General features: G+C 37.9%; 1 protein-coding gene across 5 annotated transcripts in view; it reads right to left on the bottom strand.

Annotated features, from left to right (window-relative positions):
• Enox2 (ecto-NOX disulfide-thiol exchanger 2) overlaps nucleotides 1-19,589 on the bottom strand; it is a 499,315-nt gene that overhangs the window by 72,496 nt on the left and 407,230 nt on the right. For all 5 annotated transcript variants that reach the window (XM_023718864.1, XM_023718863.1, XM_023718865.1 and 2 more), the window contains one exon: nucleotides 12,927-13,082. In XM_023718864.1, coding sequence (XP_023574632.1) covers nucleotides 12,927-13,082 — 156 coding nt within the window. The remainder of the gene's footprint in view (nucleotides 1-12,926; nucleotides 13,083-19,589) is intronic.

The following is a 19,589-nucleotide window of genomic DNA, read 5'->3' as shown; positions in this document are numbered from 1 at the left end:
AGAATTAATCTCTGGTAATGGAAAAGGAGGAGCTTCTCATGATTCTAATTACATCCAAGCATCTACTGTGGGGAGCTATGTTAGAATAATCAGCATTAGGATCATAGTCATTTTTTATCGTTGTGAAGTGAAAGAGGAGGCAGCATATAAGACCAATTACCTTTGTGAGTCTTCTTTTGCAAAAGCACATTATAGATTTCTAAGGTGACTTTCTACAATTTATATAATGCAAAATATCTGAATTGATTTTATTAGACAATTCAAGATTAAAATTCCCTTAGAAAATCAGCTGGGGTCAAGTACATTATAATGTAATCTCAATTTATTGGAAATAATCAGAAGGTTGGTAAACTGTTATTCATGTTCAATTCACCCATTTTCTTTAATTATCTTTGTAGAATTCAGTCTTGAGAACCAAAATGGTGGTCCAAACTGTTTTGATATAGTAGAATGAAAAAACAGCCTCTTTTCTGGCTCCGGAGTGTTTTCACATGTGCCTGGACACAGAAAACAGAGGACATTTCATCATTTAGTCCTCATTCACTGTTATTTCCAGTAGACTCAAAATGTAACCACTCCATACAGAAGGTTTAGCAGCTGAGGTGATATACACTGGCATGAATGTGTGGGAGAGCTTCTGGGTTCCCTACACCCACAGGGACCTCTCCGGACCAAAACTCAGGCATGCCACGTGAGTGAGACCCTCTACCTCACCCTTGGGACCCCTCCAACCCTCTGGAGACCCTGGCCCCAAGCCTACCCTGTGAGTGAGAACTTCTGCAATGCTCTCTGGACCCCCAAAACCAGCACAACCCAGCCAAGGTCCAGCTTCCTTGCGCCCGCAGGACATCTCCAGAACAAAACTCAGGCATGCTCCGTGAGTGAGACCTTCTGTCCCATACTTGGTGCCCCTCCAAACCTCCAGAGCCCCGCCCCCAAGCCTGTCCAGTGAGTGAAAACTTCTGCAATGCTTTCAGGAACCCCAGATCCAGCCCAAGCCCAGAACTGGCTAGGGTGTGGGACAGCTCTCCGTTTCCCTGTGCCCCCTGGGCCAGGGGCACAACGGAGGGGCACCACAGGTTCAATTCCAAGGGATGCAGCAAGAAGGAGCAGAACACAACAGACAGACCCAGGCCAGGCATAACTGGATAAATTCAAATTTAATAGATCTGCACCAGAGTTTCAGTAGGTGCTAAGGTTATAACTGCACCAAAGCTCTACACCAAAGGTTAGAGGTCAGTGCTATACAAAATGATAAAGACAAGGAGAAAAATGCAATCTCAGGCCTCCAGCCCAACCATAACAAGTGCAGAGGACACTACCTCAGCTGAAACGAATGAATTAATAGTGTCAAAAGTAAAGAAACAATGTCAGAAATGTATAGAGGAACTCAGAACAGAATTAATACCTGAAATAAAAAAAGAAATCTCTGAATTCATAGTATCTGAAGTAAAAAATCAAATACAGAAACATATGGAGGAAACGTGATCTGAAAAAAACTCTGTAGTAAAATAATTAATAAGTGGACTGGGGAGGCGGCTCAGTGGAATAAGCACTTCCCTGGCAAGTGCAAGGGCCTGAGTTCAATCCCTGTTTCCAAAAAAAGATAAATAAACAAATAAAAAGTAAAGAAATTAAAAAAATAATTAATAAGTGCTTCCAAAGAAGATATTGATAAAAAAAATTAGAGGAGATGAGAAATGACGGACTGCTTGAATGACTAATACAGGAAAGAAATAGACCACATGAAGCAGAGTCAAGGAGATATAGAGGAACTTAAAACCTCAATAACAAGCTTGCAAAACCATTTGAGTGAAAGTTAAGACAGATTTTCAGATTGTCAAGACACCCTTGCAGCTAGTGAAAAGGTAAGACAAGTTCTCTTAGAAAGAACTAGGATGCAGGAAAAAATAATCCATCACCTGCAAGACGATGCAAAGATGAACAATGTGAGACTAACAGGCATCAATGAGAAAGATGGAGTCAATACAAATGACATTAAAAAAATATGGGCAGAAGTAATAGCAGAAAACTTCCCAAATATGAGGAAACAATCTGACATTCAGATAACTGAAGCATACAGAATGCCAAGTAACCTCAACCCAATTAAAAGCACACCGAGACATATAATAGTCAAGATCCCAGAAATTCAGCACAAGAATAATATACTGAGAGCTGCTAGAGGAAAGCAGATCACATTCAAAGGAAAACCCATCAGAATTTCAGCCGACTTCACTTCACAAAACATGAAGACAAAAAGAGCATGGAGCAGAGTACTTCAAGTCCTCTATGAAAAAAAATTGCAGCCCAACTATGACATGCTGCAAAACTCTCTTTCAAGTTTGATGGAAAAGTGAAATACTTCCATGACAAAGAACAACTAAAGAATTTCATGATGATAAAGCCAACCCTACATAGGCTCCTGAAAGATGTTCTAGAGAGGGAGCAAAAGGATTAGAACTCCATGAAGGAGAACAGAAGAAAACCACTAAATAGGTCAAACAATTAAACAGAGGAGAAAAAGGAGAAAACAACAGTAGGTAAATAACATGTCAATCATAAATCAACACATCTCAATTCTAACCATCAATGTAAATGGACTCAATTCACCAATTAAGAGAAATAGACTGGCAGAGTGGATTAGGAAACAAAATCCAACAATATGCTGTATATAAGAAACAAACTTAACTCATGAAGAAATTCATAGGCTGAAAGTCAAAGGATGGAAAACAGTACTACATAACTCAGCACCTCAAAAAAAAGCAGGGGTTGCAATCATGTTCTCAGACAGTTTCAACTTGAAACCAAGAATGATCAAATGAAATAAAGAAGGCCACTATATACTGGTTAGGGGAAAAATTCAAGAGGAAGAGATAAGAGTCATAAATATCTATGTACCAAACATGGGAGCACCCAACTATAGAAGACAAATCTTAATGGACATGAAAAATCTGAATCCAACACCGCAATCTTAACAGGAGAACTTAACACCTCCTAATCCCTAAAAGACAGGTCAAGCAGACAAAATTTTAGCAAAAAAGTAGAACTGAGGCAGAGCTTGGAACAAATGGACTTGGTGGACATATATAGAGTATACCACCCAATGACAGGTGAATACACATTTTTTTCATCTGCATAGGGGTCATTCTGTAAAATAGACCACATACTAGTATATAGGTTATGCTTAAGTATATGCAAGAAAACAAAATATCCCATGAATATTATCTGATCACAGTGCAATGAAACTGGCAATAAATGAAAAAAGAAATCAGAAAAACCCTCTAAATACATGGAAATTAAATGACACCCTACTCAGCAATCAATGGGTGGCAGATGAAATTAAACAAGAAATTTAACAGTATCTACAATTCAATGAAAATTCAACCACAACTTATTGGAACTTACGGGATGTGATGAAAGCAGTCCTCAGAGGGAATTCATAGCTGTGAACTCACACATTAGGAAAACAGAACGGGAACAAATAAACACCCTAATGTTGCACCCTGAAATCTAGAAAAGGAGGAGTAAACCAAACCCAGAGCCCAAAGATGGGAAGAAATCATAAACATTAGAGCAGAAATTAATTCAATTGAGAAGTAAACAGTTCAAAGAATTAATGAGTCAAAAAGCTGGTTCTTTGAAACACTAAATAAAATTGATAAGCCCCTAGCTAACCTCATCAAAAAGAGGAAAGAAAAAATTCAAATACAAGAATAAGGAATGAAAAGGGTGTAATTGCCACAGACCCAGTGGAAATTCAGAAGATTATCAATAGTTATTTTAAGAATCTTTACTCTCACCGAATAGAAGACACAGAAGAAATGGACAGATTCCTAGAAAGGTAAAAATTACCAAACCTGATTCAAGAAGATATAACAACTCTCAATAACCGAATAACAGCCAATGAAATACAAAATGTAAAAAAAAAAAAAAAAAAAAAAAAAAAAAGCCTGCTGACAAAGCAAAGGCCAAGTCCTGATAGATTAACAGCTGAATTCTACAAGAAATTTATAGAAGATATAATCCCTACACTTCTCAAACTCTTGAATGAAATTGAAAAGTAAGCAGCCTGCCCAAAATCATTCCTGGAGGCAAGTATTATACTGATTCCAAAACCAGGGAAAGATGCAACTAAAAAAGAGACCTACAGGCCAATTTCCCACATGAACACAAACGCAAAAATTCTCAATAAAATCCTAGCAAATAGAATACAGCAAATCATCATGAATATCATACACCATGACCAGGTAGGATTCATCCCAGGGATGCAAGGATGGTTCAATATAGGCCAACCTATAAATGTAATACATTACATCAATAGAGTGAAATCTAAATACCTCATAATCATCTAAATTGATGCAGAAAAGGCTTTTGACAAAGTCCAACACTCATTCATGTTCAAAGTCCTATAGAAATTTGAACTAGAAGGCCTTTACTTCAATCTGATAAAAGCCATCTACGACAACCCAACGGCTAATATAATTCTAAATAGGGAAAAACTCAAATCTTTTACTTTCAGATCTGGTACAAGACAAGGATGTCCTCTATCACCTCTGCTATTCAATATAGTTTTGGAATCATTATCTAGAGCCATTAGATAAGAGGGAGAAATAAAAGGAATAAGAATAGGTAAAGAAGTTAAATATCATTATTTGCAGATGACATGATACTTTACTTGGAAACCAAAAAACTCCACCAAGAAGCTACTAGAACTGATACACAAATTCAATAGCATAGCAGGATACAAAGTCAATACTCAAAAGTCAACAGCATTCCTCCACACAGATAACAAACACACTGAGAGGGAAATTAGAGACTGAATACCTTTTACAATAGCTCTGCGGAAAACGAAATACCATGGAATTTGCTTAAATGAAGAAGCCAAAGATCATTTCAAGGAAAATTACAGTACCCTGAAAAAAGAGAATGTAGAGGATTTCAGAAAATGGAAAGCTATTCCCTGGTCCTGGATAGGAAGAAGCAACATCGTGAAGATGGCCATACTCCCAAAATTGTTGTACAGATTTAATGGAATCCCTATCAAAATACCACCAATTTACCTCACAGACCTAGAGAAATCGTTCCTAAAATTTATTTGGAACCAGAAAAGACCTAGAATAGCAAAGGCAATCCTGGACAACAAAGACAAGGAAAGAAGTATTACAATTTCTGGGTTGAAATTATGCTACAGAGCTACCACGATAAAATCTGTATGGTATTGGCAATGAAATAGACCTGAGGATCAATGGAATAGATTAGAAGATGCAGAGGAATCTATGAACAGACTCAGCCACCTGATCTTTGACAAAGGGGAAAACACGCTTACTGAAAGAAAGAGAGCCTCTTTAACAAATGGTGCTAGAAAAACTGGCTCTTTACATGCCGAAAACTAAAACTTGACCCAAGTCTATTACCATGAAGTAAGCTAAAGTAAAAATGGATTAAAGATCTATACATTAAAGCAGAAACACTAAATCTCCTGGAAGCGAAAGTAGGAGAAACTCTTGAAGACAAAGGGGTAGGCAAAGAGTTCATGAACAAAAATCAAATCGCATGGGTAACAGCTGAAGGAATTAGCAACTGGGACCAACTCTTATTGAGAAGTTTTTGCATGTCAAAAGAAATTACCAACAAAGTGAAAAGACAAAGCACAAATTGCAAAAGTATCTTGACACATAACCACTTAGACAAAGGTCTGCTCTGTAGAATTTATAAAGAACTAAAAAACATTAGGGCCCCTAAATTTGAAGAACCCAGTCCAGAAATGGGCATCTGAGATGAACACACACTTCTCAGAGGATAAAATTAACACAGCAAATAAATATATGAAAAAATGCTCCACATCCCTAGCCATCCATGAAATGCAAATTAAAAAAACACTGAGATCTCATCTCACCCCAGAAAGAATGGCTATCATAAAGAAATCAACCAACAAAAAAGTTGGAAAGGCTGTGGGGCAAAGGGAACGCTTCTCCACTGCTGGTGGAAATGTAGACTGGTGCCACCATTATGGAAATCATTGTGGGAACTCCTTAAGAAACTAGGACTGGAAATCCCATTCAAGCCAGCTATCCTCCTACTGGGAATTTTCCTGGAGGAACTGAAAACATCATATCATAGTTTTTTATGTGTACCTATGTTTATAGCAGCACAATTTGTGATAGCCAAATCTTGGAAACAACCAAGATGCCTGCCACGTGAGAAATGTTGAAAAAGATGTGGTATTTTTATACAATGGAGTATTACTCAGCTATAAAGAATAATAAACTTGAAGCCTTCATATTTAAGTGGATGCCACTTGAAGATACACTCATAAGTGAAACAAACCAGACCTACATGTGTAAATATTGCATAGTTTCCTAGTAGAAGAATTCAAAAGAAGAAATACAAATAGAAACGTGTAACACATTTGAAAAGAAAGCTAGAAGCCTTTCCAGGTCAGTGAAGACTCAGGACATAGGAGAACCTATACTGTAACATCATGTAACTCAGTTGTGTCCTAAATTTTCTGATCAAGGAGATTATGCGGCCACAGAGCAACGTGATCAATGACATAGTGTGGCTAAGGAGATTTTTGTTCATGAACTCTTTGCCTACCCCTATGTCTTCAAGAGTTCCTCCTACTTTCGCTTCCAGGAGATTTAGTGTTTCTGTTTTAATGTATAGATCTTTAATCCATTTTGACTTTAGCTTACTGCATGGTGATAGACTTGGGTCAAGTTTTAGTTTTTGGCATGTAAAGAGCCAGTTTTCCTAGCACCATTTGTTAAAGAGGCTGTCTTTCTTTCAGTAAGAGTGTTTGCCCCTTTTCATTTTGTTGCCTAAAAATGGGCTTTCACAGGGAGTAAACTGGTGAAGCAATGGCCGTGACTCATCCACATGGCTGACACTGACAAAGGAACTGCAAACTGCGGTACAGGGTTACAGGATAAATCCTGAGGGTACTTGACTGACCTTATCAGATACAGAAGTTACATTTCTTGTTATACAGGTCTTGCTTTATCTTGGTCTTATCCATCCAGCAGAAAAGTATAAAAACAGGGTATAAAAAGTAAAGCCATATTAATATGTTGAGCTGTGAAAGGCTGAAGTCAACAACTTCTGTGGATAACCCACCTCTATTGTGGACTGCTGGACTGTGTTGGACTGTTTTGCTGAATTCACGCACCTGTAGTATTTAGATGCCAATGAAATACCCATTTCTGACAGGACTAAACAAAAAAAGGGGATACAAAGGAAGGACCATTTTGTATCTGTATATGCAGAATAGTTAGGATAGATATGCAGCTATTTTCTCTTACTTCAATGAGAAAAAAGATTTGTACTAGTAGTGTTTTGACAGGATATTATGTCTGCATCTTGTACTATGAATAACCACTATGAAGACAACAATATGCAATGTATTAATTACTGTAACTGTCCTAATCGGTTTTGAAACTATCTCATTGATATTTGTTTCTCAATAAAATAAAATTGAAAAAATTCTGGAAAGTTTAAATAGAAAAATAAACACTGACAAAACTGACTTCTCTCCAGAGATAATGCTGCCCATTTCTCTCACCACAGACAACTGCTAAGTGAAAATTCAGTACATCTCTGATAGCCAGCCACCTTGAAAACAAAAAGTATGTTCCATAGAGGTTTTCCTCAAGTTGTTGCTATCTATATCTGAAAATCCTGGGATTCAAGGGTATTGCTTTCAGAACAATGGGCTATTTACCTTTTATCTGTAGGAGATTGGTACTCGGTTTGTTCTAGTCTAGTATGAGCCACTGAATTTTTAGACCAGATCTTATTTTATGTAGTCTAGCTCAGGGAGGTTAAGTTACTCACCAAAGATCTTATGGCTATTTAGTATGATGATCTAGCCTCTGAAACTAGGCTCATGTTACTTCAGAGCTCAAGTACTATACTACCCTACTCTTCTTGTTCCAGTGAAGGCACAAAATCCGATTTGCTACTAATTAAGTTGCTCTTGTTTTGATGGGGTTTGGGTACATAAATATAGTGCTAGCTTTATTTTAATGTTTAACACCATAATTTTAGAGCAGGATAAAGTCTTGCAGGTATCTTGGTTAATCTAATCCAGTATATTACATGATAGAGCAAGATCTCACAGCTAGTTAGGGACAGAGCTGGGAGTGGAACACAGTTCTGTCTTATAATCTGTCTCCTATACTATAATATCTTTTTTAAACATTTGATGTTGATTAACTGAGAAAATTCTGTTGGGTAGTTGGCTATATGTTTCTGAAGCTCAGAAGAGAGATAAAGATTAAAAATATAGATTTGAAAGTCAACAATATGTAATAGCCAACTACCCCCTATTCTCTTGGTTTGCTTTTCACAGCTGACTGCTGCCCCTTCTGTCACTATGCACCCATCCATCCTTCCCTTTGTCCATCCACTGATCATTCAACAAACATTTATTGAGTATCTTTTGTATGTCAGATGCTTTTGTAAGTTCTAGGAAATTTTTGTCAAACAAAATAGACAAAAATTCTAGTCTCCGGAGTTTCTATTCTATAAATTAAGTAGGTTGTTTAAAAGGTAATGTGCTATATAAAAACAGTGAAGTTAAGGTAGCACAGAGAGTATGGTGGGGACAGCTATGGTTTTAAGTAGATTATCAGACCCACTGAGAAAGTGACATTGAGTAAAGACTTGAAGTTGAGGGAATTAGATACATAGATATTTGGGGGAAGAGTAGTCTGGGCAGAGGAAAGAGCCAGCACAAGAGCTATGTGATGGAAAAACACCCGGTGTATTCTGGTATTTTCATAAAACAGCATGAAGGTCATTGTGATAAGAACACAGTGAGTGATAGGGAAGACAGCAGGAAAAACAGTCAAGGAGAAAATGTGGAGAGGGTATGGATCATACATTCCTTTATTATTTTTTTTTTACTGGGAATTAAACTAGAGACATTGTGCTTGCCAAGCAGGTGTTTATGCCACTGAGCTATATGCCCAGTCCCATATACTCCTTTAAAAGGACTTAGCCTTTATTGTGAATAAACTGGAGAGCCACTGAAGAGTTCTGAGTCAAAGAGTGACATAATCTGACTGGGGTTTAAAAAGATTATTTTGCTTATTCCATTGAGAATAGACTATGTGGGGTGTGAACAAGGAGGACCCAACTGGAAGGCTATTACTGTGGTTCAGAAAATGAATAATAATGGATATAAATTGGATCATAGCAGTGGTCATTGGCATAGCAGGAGGATTTCATCCATATAATTTAAGACTGATAGAATTTTCTAAAATTAAATGTGTTACAAGAGGAAAAGTAAGTAAAGATGATGTCTAAGTTTGTCCTGAGAAATGGAAAGAATGCAGTTTCTATTAGTGCATGGAAGACGGGAAAGGATTCCAGTGGAACAGGCCTGAGGGAAAATCTAGAAATTTGATTTTGAGCATTTTGTTGGAGATGTTTATTTGATTTTCAAATGGAGATGGCAAAGTGAATAGTTGGATATGAGTTTGGAACTCAGAGGCTAGGTCTGAACTCAAAGCATAAATCTGGGTATCATTCATGTACAGCTTTTAAGCTACAAGGTTAGATGATATCACCAAAGGTAGGAGTATAGATAGGAACTGATTCAAGGACTGAGGGCTCACCAATAAGAAGTCAGGCAAGACAGGAGTTTAGCAACAAAGGACACTGAGAAAGAACAACTAGTATGGTGGGAGGAAAGACAGTAGTAGGGTGTTTTAGAAGACATATGATGAAAGCATAAGAAGCAGTAAAAAGTCATCAACTGTGTCATATATTGTTATTAGATCAACCAGAAAGAGATTTGAGAATTGGCCACTGGGTTTAGCACTACAAGGTCATTAGTGTTCTTAAATAAAGGACATGTTGATAGAAACACAGGAACAATAACATGAGAGGGGGAGATTCTTACTAAGAATCTCTTAGTATGATAAGAGAGAAGAACTACCAATCACTGTACAGTCTTCTAGGGGACTTTTGCTGCTAAGGAATATACCAAAATGCAAGCTCCTATTTTTCTTTTTAAATTTTTAAATGTTGGGATTCCTCCAAGTATGGTGCATGGTTTTTGGTTTTGATTTATATAATCTGTCTGGGTGGCTTCAGTCATTCTTTCACCTTCAACTGACTTTAGGTTTCAAGGATGAAGTGGTTAGTGGTACTAAATAAAACACAGATATAAAGTAATTTATAGAAAAAAGTATACAGTAGGTCTAGTACCCAGTCTTTAAGTGAAAGTGCTTTAGAATGATTCCTCAAATTTAATTGCAGTGCCTTCCATGAGAAGGATGCTAGGAGAGTGTGCATTTGGAGTTTGGCTGGAGAGGAGTGTAAGGTCAGAAAGTAGTTGAACCTGACTAAAGGGTGGGTATGTGCCAAGTAGAAATGGTATTCTGAAGACTGTCACAAAGCAGAGCAGTGAAAGGTTTTGAGGTCAGGAGTTGGACTATTTATCTGTGGGCAATGAGAGCCCCAGGGTAATTTTATGGGTCTGTATATATGACAAGCATCTCAAAGTGTCAGGCGGAACAGAGGGTGAGGAACTGATGGAGAAAATACTTTCTAATAAACAACAAGACTTGGAAGTACACTAGGTGGCAAATAAAAATACTGTGAGTGTCTCTAGATCATTAGACTTTATTATTGCTGAGAGGAATTCCGGGGTCAGAGGTCATTGAGTGTAAGAGAATATACCAGAGGCAGGCCAGAGAAAGCAGTGGAGTTTATAATCAAGGCCTTATGGAAAGGAGTTGTGGAACTTTGAGGATACAAGGGGTTCAATCATACAGATTCCCCTGTTTTTTTCTGTCTTCTACTGATCTTCCTATTTTACCTTCACAAAAATAAGCCTTGGTACTATTAACAATAATGGTACTTTTTGTCAGGCTTTTTTCAGTAAAGAACTAAGGGAAGTACCTTAGTATTTTTCCCACCCAATTAATAACAAGACTCTTTCTGACCCCACATTCAAATTCTAAAATAAAGCAACAAAACATTAGTGTACTTTAAGCTTTGTCAGGAGTATTATTTTTGAATTCAACTCCAAAGCCAGGCTCATTCCCAGAAGCTACTCCCTAATTGCCTTGTTAGCATTCTTAGTCCAAAGATAAAGAATTAAAGATTGAGTTGTGATAGTGTAGTGCTGCTTCCCTCTGACTCAGTCATACTTCCAACTCAGAACTGAGAAGCCATGGCTTCAGGTGGCAAAAGGTAAATCATGTATTCATGAGACTTCTATTTCTTTCATGAGAGACTATGAAGGTAAGCCTCTTTAAGTCATGTATTTTGACAAGCATTCCAAAACTGCCCAATGTGGTCTCTATGTTATAAACAAGGCATCTGTGCTATTCTCTGGAAATTTAGAAACTTAATATTGCTGAAGTCTTTTATTGCCTTTGACCTGGACATTTTAGGTTTTTAGCCATCCTGTTAGCTGAGACCTGACTTAGGCAATGCAAGCCTAGTGCAGGTGTATTATATTATCTATAGATGATTACATCAACAAGACCTTTTCATAAGCACTTTCAATGCTTAAATTCATGGCTTTTGCCTCAAAAAAGGTACTATCAGGGATACAGAGCTTTCTCCAATCCAAAACAACACAGTAGACACAAGGGAGGAAAAGGCTTTTGCATATTTTCAAAGACAATAAAACTAGGACTAAGAGACAAAGATATAATAGCACTGCCTATTCACTATGGCATTAAACACAAACCCAGGAAAGGCTATTTAAGCTAGCAAGTAAGGCCTACAAGGATATTTTATCATCAATTCCCTAATGCTCTTTGTGATATGCCGATCTTCTCCCAATATGGTTCTCTGAGATGTTGACCACTTAATTTGTTATTGACCTATAATATAAGTATGTATACTGTTCAAAAGCAAGTTCAAAAACCAGAATTCATTAAGATCAGTTTTCATTAGCAACAGTGTTCAAGAGGACATGTCTAACCCTTATTGATGCTAAAACCTTCTTAGTTATAAGCAGATCATACCAAGTACTATAGAATGGGTCTCTGCTGGGGTTGATTCATGGGTAAGTACTTTTCTGAAGTCGTACATCAAAGGTTATGTTTACTTTGGATCTCTTTGTACCATTGCAACAGCTCCCTTGGTATGTTACCTAGAACCATTGGGACTATGAACAAAATATTAGAGAGGCTTAAGTCATGTGCAGAAGTAGCTTACAATCCTGTAAAGGATATGAAACTCAAAATCGATCTAAAGAATTATTGACTTAATTTCATTGGTGGGACATTTTAACTTAAACAGCTTTATCTTTACTGATATTTTAAGGCAATTCTAAGGAGAAGCCTATTCTCCTTAGAGATTATAAGACCAATAAGACCAATGTGCCTAGACTGTTTCCATGTGAAGTGTACTGATGAGATGGCTATAGTTTGACTTAGCCTTAACATCTTTCTTTGCCCTCCCAATAACTTGAACTACACCTGACTGTGTATTGCTGTCTATAAGCTAAACAGTAAGAGTTGGAATAATGTGTGAGTCACTGGTAACACTGAGAGATTCCTAGCACCAAATACAAATTATCATGTGCCTCAGGTGGGCTTAGACTATGCTCAAGCTCTGTCATCACCAGCACGTGATTACTCAGTCAGTTATAAGAACACTGCAAGGACAGGGTGGAACAATTTGCACTAGGTGCCTTCTTCTCAACAAATGCACTTGAATTCCCTACCAGATGACACTAGAAACATGTTTATTACTTGTATGGCAACCAGCACACCAAACTACTGTTCTGTGCATAAAATGCAGCTTTGCCTAGTGAGAAACAATTTTCCCTTCAGTTTTTTAGGTGAAGCTTCTGTATACACATCTATGAAACCCATGGGTATTCTTTTGAAAATGATGGAAGCTTACTTATACAGCAAAACATTGTGACTTATATGGGAATAAAAGCAGAACAGTACTTGGGTTGGGAGGGAAGAGTGTGCAGCTTTTGCAGTGTATGATCTCCTTTACTACTGGCATATCTGGAGGAATTGGTGGAGGCACTATTCCCAAACCAGGCATCATTGGAGTTATTGGTGGAATTCCAGTCATCATTCCAAGAGCAGGATCAAAGTCTGAAAAGGAAAAGCAAAAGAGATCATTAAATGAGACCAGGCAAGGTGAAATGTTTTAAGTTTCAAAGCAAGGGTCTTTCTAAGGGAAAATGCTATTTACAAATATGCTGCTTAGTATTCTCTGGTCTTAAATACTATTATTATAGCTGTGCATTTTCCTTTGGATAGGGCTAATTCCTTTTTGATCAGAGCCTAAGTAAGTCTCTATATCTCATTTTGATATTGAATATCTTTTTAATATGACTGCATCTTGTCTAGTGATCTCACCTCTATTAGTTTCCAATACTTACCCTCAGCTCAATTCCAATCAGGCTACTTGCGTTGGTGGTATAGTGGTGAGCATAGCTGCCTTCCAACCAGGCTGCTTGCTATCTCTTGCACATATGTTCTATTTATCATACAGCATTTATTAAAAGCACACACACCAGGCAGATTTGGGCTCTACTTCTACCATGTACTAGCAATATGAACTTTTATTTTCTCAGCTATAAAATAGGGTTCATAAGTCCTACCTGACAAGGAGCTGAGAGAAGTAATTAAAATGACAAATGAAATGTGTGTAGCACAGTACACAGCACAAAACATTTCAGTAAATTAACTACTCTCTATGCCTTGGTTCATGTTGTTTTCCCTGCTTAGAAACATTTGAGCCTCTCTAAAACTTACCCATTCTTCAAGGTCTTGCTTAAGTCTCACTCACCTTGAACAAGCATTTGTAGATAACTCTGGTTCATTCTTAACTCTGTCTAAAAACTTTTCTGTATCCATTTCTACTGAATTTTACTTTATTTTATGTGATCTTTTGTGTCATTCAGGGATGACTTAAGGAGATGTGACAGTGCCCAAACATTTTTTGAATGGGTTTTTCTCTGAACAAGCCAATTAGAATCCACAAAATTTTGGCGGCACTATCTCATATGATACCATTAAGGAAATCACTTCATCCAGGTGGAGTGATTTGTCATTCTCCTGGAATGAAGAATCTGGGAGGATTCCAAAGGCTTGCATCCTGAAGCTTCTTGGGTCTTCCAGTTGATTCCATATGTGGGGCAATGGACTGGCAAATGTCACAAAGGGGAGAAATGGATACTAGAGTCTAAGGTGAGATCGGAGCTCCTCATATAGATAAAAGAGCCTCTTCAGGGGCCCACCAGATAGCTCAGCAGATTAAAGTGCCTGCTTAGGCAGATGCAGGGACTGGGATTTGATCCTCAGCATACTGTGCTGGCCCCACCCCTGGGTGTGCTGAGACAGCAATTCAGACTGGGCATGGTGGTGCAAGCCTATCATCCTAGCGCTTCAGAGGCTGAAAACAGGATAATCACTATGAGTCCGATCTGTGTAGTGTGACCCTGTGGACCGTGTACTAAAATACATAAAAGAGTCTCCTCAGGAAGAAAATTTAGAAAATTTTAAGAAACAGAAAATTTTAGAAAAGGTAATTATTGTGACCAGAACATATGTAGGATATACTCTGGAATCAGGGCAATTCTCTTAATGAGGCTGACAGACCAGTGCTCAGCATTAGGAGGGCATTTAAAACATATCAAGGTACGCCTCCTAAAGCATGGTCCTCTAATTTATGGGCCCAGGGCAGAAGCCTCACTTACCTGGGTCTAAGGACAGTACTGAAAAAAGAGTCTCCTCAGGAAGAAAATTTAGAAAATTTCAAGAAACAGAAAATTTTAGAAAAGGTAATTCTTGTGACCAGAACATATGTAGGATATATTTCATTGTCTAAATTTCCTTTCTATATAAAACTGCAATTTGCTACTCTGTTTTCTCTACCTCATACCTGTCCTCACTATAGAATCATGAATAACATGCTGTAAACAAAGAAAGTATTGCATAATAAGCTCTGATAATGCAGGGGCAGTTGCAGTAGTAGTAGTAGTAGTAGTAGTAGTAGTAGTAGTAGCAGCAGCAGCAGCAGCAGCAGCAGCAGCAGCAGCAGCAGCAACAGTAGTAGTAGTAGCAGTAGCAGCATTTAATCCCCAAAACTTCATGCTCTCCACACAGGTCAGAGGGGCAATGCTTGTAAGGATGTCCTCAAGGTACTACTGAAGTCCTGGACAATTCTAGATGCTAGAGGAAGTGGGTCTAAACTAAGCAGGAAGAACCTGTGGCTCCCACAAAATCAGAGCTTCGGTAGGCCCAGTAAGAGGCAGTCCTATGTCTAGGCAGATGGGCAAGTAGGTGGCACATAGGCATCTCTGTTACAAACCCAGAACCAAGCAAGCTAGGACATCTGTGATCCATTCACATACTTGTCATACTGAAACATCAAGACCTTTAAAAATTTTAGGAGAAAAAATTTTCTCTCAGGAGGATTTTTTAAAATAAAAACATAAAAAAACATGCACGTACACACACACACACACACACACAAACACACACTCTCATGTGGCTTTCATATCTTTACTCTCCTCCATATATAATTATGTGACCTTAAGGAAAGTTTCTTAATATCTCTATTTCCATTTCATTTTTTTTAGTAGAACTGGGGATAATTACATTTAGCTTAAAGGATGAAATGACAGAACATATATGAAGACCTCTGGCATAACAGGTAGTCCTGAATGGTAAGTTTTCTTTCTTCTATTCAAAGTGTGCAATTACACTGATAAATTCATCAGTTCAGACCCTCATTCTTACATTCCACAAACTTTGTGATCAGCTTCCTATATGTCAGGCTCTATGCAGAGGTATCCAGGTTCCCCTTTTGTCCTGGAGAATTTATGGAGGCTGGCACCTGTTTTTCTACGCTATATAATAAGGGCACTATGGTTCAGAATGCCATTTACGTCTTTGGAAAATCACATTCCTTATGCAGAAGATTTTGGAGAAATTGTTAATGTTATCTCTTCCATTTACAAACTGTTAATTTTCATTAGGAAAAGATCACATTAGATTATGTGCTAAATAAACAATCCAATCTATTTTCCCCTCCTACTGAAATGTTTGTCATCTGTTTATTGTTCTGTCTGCATCCTCATTGTTATTCACATAGCTCTTTCATGCACAGTTCTACTTTGCCACAGATTACAGAAACATCACTTCATTAAACAAATTCTGCCACTTTCACTTCGAAGGAAATGCCTTTCTCCATGTTCTATCTACTAATAAATGGAGATAAACAAAAACAAATATATAGGATAAATATAATTTCTGACTGATGTACTCACTACTCTGCTATCTGCTATGATTACATTAATATTTTATAAATTCATTTAAAAGCAAATGTATTCATGACATATGGCTAAAGCCAGAGAAGATAAACTCCCCTTCTTCTTCCTTTTGTTTAATATGCCAAAAGTTCCATAGGCTACACTGCCCAGCAGGGCTTGCTGGAGGGCAGGTGGTACATGGCATTTCAAAGGCTCCTACTGCATTCACTGTTTCTTTGGCTTATTTTTAACTATTAAATGCCAAAGTGGATTTTCAATGCCAATCCAAAAAAAAAAAAAAAAAGAAAGAAATCATGTGTCTTACACAAGTATTGCAGAACCTAAATAATCAAAGTGAAATTGAAAACACAGTGGGAATAGGACACAAGAGAAATTCTCTCCTTTTTCCTGCATCTGACCTGGCTTGAGGTATACAGCCAACAAGTACATAATATTGCTGTCTACATTAGGAATTCAGCCTTGTGAAGGAGATTTAAAATCATACAAAGGTGGTGTAGAAAAGGTCAAGGCATTCCTGCAGAGCTCTTTTTTACAAAAAATACCATTCACTTTTGCATTTACTATCCCTTCTTTTAGCATCCTTTCCCCATAGCCTCTTGACTCTTGGGATGGCCATTCCTGGACAAGCCAAAGGAATTGGTTTGTATTTCCTCTTCTGATTTATTCACTTTCCAAAATACCAGCCTATTTGGAATAATGCAAATGTGTGTGTTAGTCAGGACAGCCTGCTCCTCAGTGCTACAGCTCTACCATACAATTTCAAGTATGTTTCAGTGTAGCCTTGAGCCCTCCCACTACCTAGCAACTTGTATTTACTCAACCTAGCAATATTATCTTCCATACTCTGTACACATCTAAACCAAAAAATAACATTGGAGACAAATCATTTTTGTGCTGCTATACAGATTTCTCAATGTCCAAAAACTCAATATTTTAATGTAAGTCCCTGTTTTCCAGGTGGACTCAAAGGAGAAAGACAAATTTTTTAAACATCATTTTCCCATTTATGTATTTGGGACAGGGTCTCACTAGGCATCTCAGAGTCTTAGTGATCTTCCAGTTTTCAGCCTCCCCAGTGCTGGGATTTAAGGTGAGTGCCACCACGCCCGGACTTGATTGCAGGCTCAGTGCACCCTGGGGGTGCTGGTGCTGCATGCAGGACCGGGTATTGAACCCTGGTCCCTGTGTTTGCCAAAGCAGGCACTTAGTCTGCTGAGCTATCTTGGCGGCACTTAAAGACAAAATTTTTTATCTCATACTCTAGTTTGGAAACAGCCATGCAAAGAATTAAAATGCTGAACCATCAATTATTATCACAGCAACAACTGTTTATTGAATGTTTACAATGTGTTAGGCACTGTGCTAAATATTTTATATAATCTCATTCCAATGGACCTGATAGGGAGGTATTATGGTTATCCTTCATCATTTTGTAGATGAAGAAACTAAGGTTCAGAGGGGTTTAGTTAATTGTTCAAGATTACACAGCCAGTAAGAGGCAGAACTAAGATTCAAATTTGGCTTTACTTAACTGTAATGCTCTTAACTATTATATTGCCAGTCAGTGCATTGTGACAATTATTTTAATGATGTTAACTGCAGGCATAAGTGAAACAAATATGACCAAATTATGGTGAGTGGTAAAATTTTTAAAAAATATTTATTAGACTAAAAGACAGTGTCATTAATGCCCCTCAAAATATCCTTTCACTTTCAACATACCTACAGCATTCATGCTACTTTCCGAAGCACTTGTGGAAGCCTTCTTTATGTCTTTAGTTGTCCTATTATGACAGCCTCAATGTCCCAAATCAATCAAAACATTTATTTTTCTTGGATATTTTGACTTTGGGAAGAGCCAGATATTGCAGGGTGTCAGATTTAGTGAATAAGGTAGATGATGACATGTGCTAATGTTTTTGTAAGCCTGCTTTTGCTCTGAATGTCACTCGGCAGCAGTACACACTGAAGTTTTGTTTTTTTTTTAAATGCATTTGGTACACGGTCTATAGGGTCTCATTATGTAGATCACACTTGTAGTGATCCTGCCTGTTTTTCAGTCTCCCAAGCGCTGGGTCTACAGGTGGGTGACACCATACCCAGTCTCAACTGTCATCTCAGTGCGCCCCAGGGGCCGGGCCAGCATGGCAGGCTGGGATTGAACCACAGGCCTCTTCGTCTGCCTAAGAAGGCACTTTAATAGGCTGAGCTGTATATGGCTGGCACTTAAACAAATTTTCTTTCTTTTTAAAAATCTATTTGGTATAGGGTTTACAGGATCTACAGGGTCTCACTACATAGATCGGACTTGTAGTGATCTGCCTGTTTTCAGCCTCTCAAGTAGGGGATTACAGGTACGTGTCAACAGGCCCAGTCTCAATAGATGGTCAGTGAGACCCGGGGGTGGGTCTGGCACAGCATGCAGGGGATGGTATCCTGGCTGCTGGGCTCTACCTAAGCAGGTGCTTTTGTCTTCTGAGCCATCTGCCCAGCCCTTACACTGCAGTTTTTAAAAAAAATAATTTTATTGGGAAACAAATAGCAATGAGACAGTTTCAAAAATGATCAGTAGGACAGTTTCAATAATTAATATATTGCATATTGTTGTTTTCTTAGTGGTTATTCATAATACGGGATGCAAGCATGATATCCTGTCTACAAACACTATTAGTACAAATATTTCTATTCATTTAATTAAGAGAAAGTAGCTGTATATCTATTCTAACTATTTTGAATATACAGATACAAAATGGTCCTTCATTTGTATCCCCCTTTTTTATTTAGCTTCATCAGAGATGGGTATTCCATTGCCATTTAAATATTGTAGATGTGTGAACTCAGCAAAATATTCAAATAGAGTCCAGTAGTCCATAATAGTAGTGGGTTATCTGTAGGAATGGAAATGTCAGAAGTTGTTGACTTGAGCCTTTTATATCTCAGCATATTAATATGGCTTTACTTTTTATACTTCATTTTTATACTTTTCTGCTGGATCGTTAAGACTAAGATAAAGCAAGACCTATATAACAAGAAATGTAACTTTTGTATCTGACAAGGTCAGTCAAATCCCCTCAGGATTTATCCTAAAACCCTGTACTGCAGTTTGTAGATCCTTTGTCAATGTCAGCCATGTGGATGGGGCACAGCAATTACTTGACCAATATGCTCTCTGTGAAAGCCTGAGAGAATGTTTTCTGTCCAAGTGACTCTCCTTAGGAACACTATACATCATCGATCACTTTCCTCTTTGGCCCCATAATCTTCTTGATCAGAAAATTTGGGACACTACCGAGTTACATGACATTACAGTACAAGTTCT

The sequence above is a fragment of the Octodon degus genome, unplaced genomic scaffold, assembly GCF_000260255.1.
Source record: "Octodon degus isolate 3935 unplaced genomic scaffold, OctDeg1.0 scaffold00063, whole genome shotgun sequence".
NCBI classification, from domain to species: Eukaryota; Metazoa; Chordata; class Mammalia; order Rodentia; family Octodontidae; genus Octodon; species Octodon degus.
Note: the sequence above shows the minus strand (reverse complement) of the source record. Positions and strands in the feature narration are given on the sequence as shown.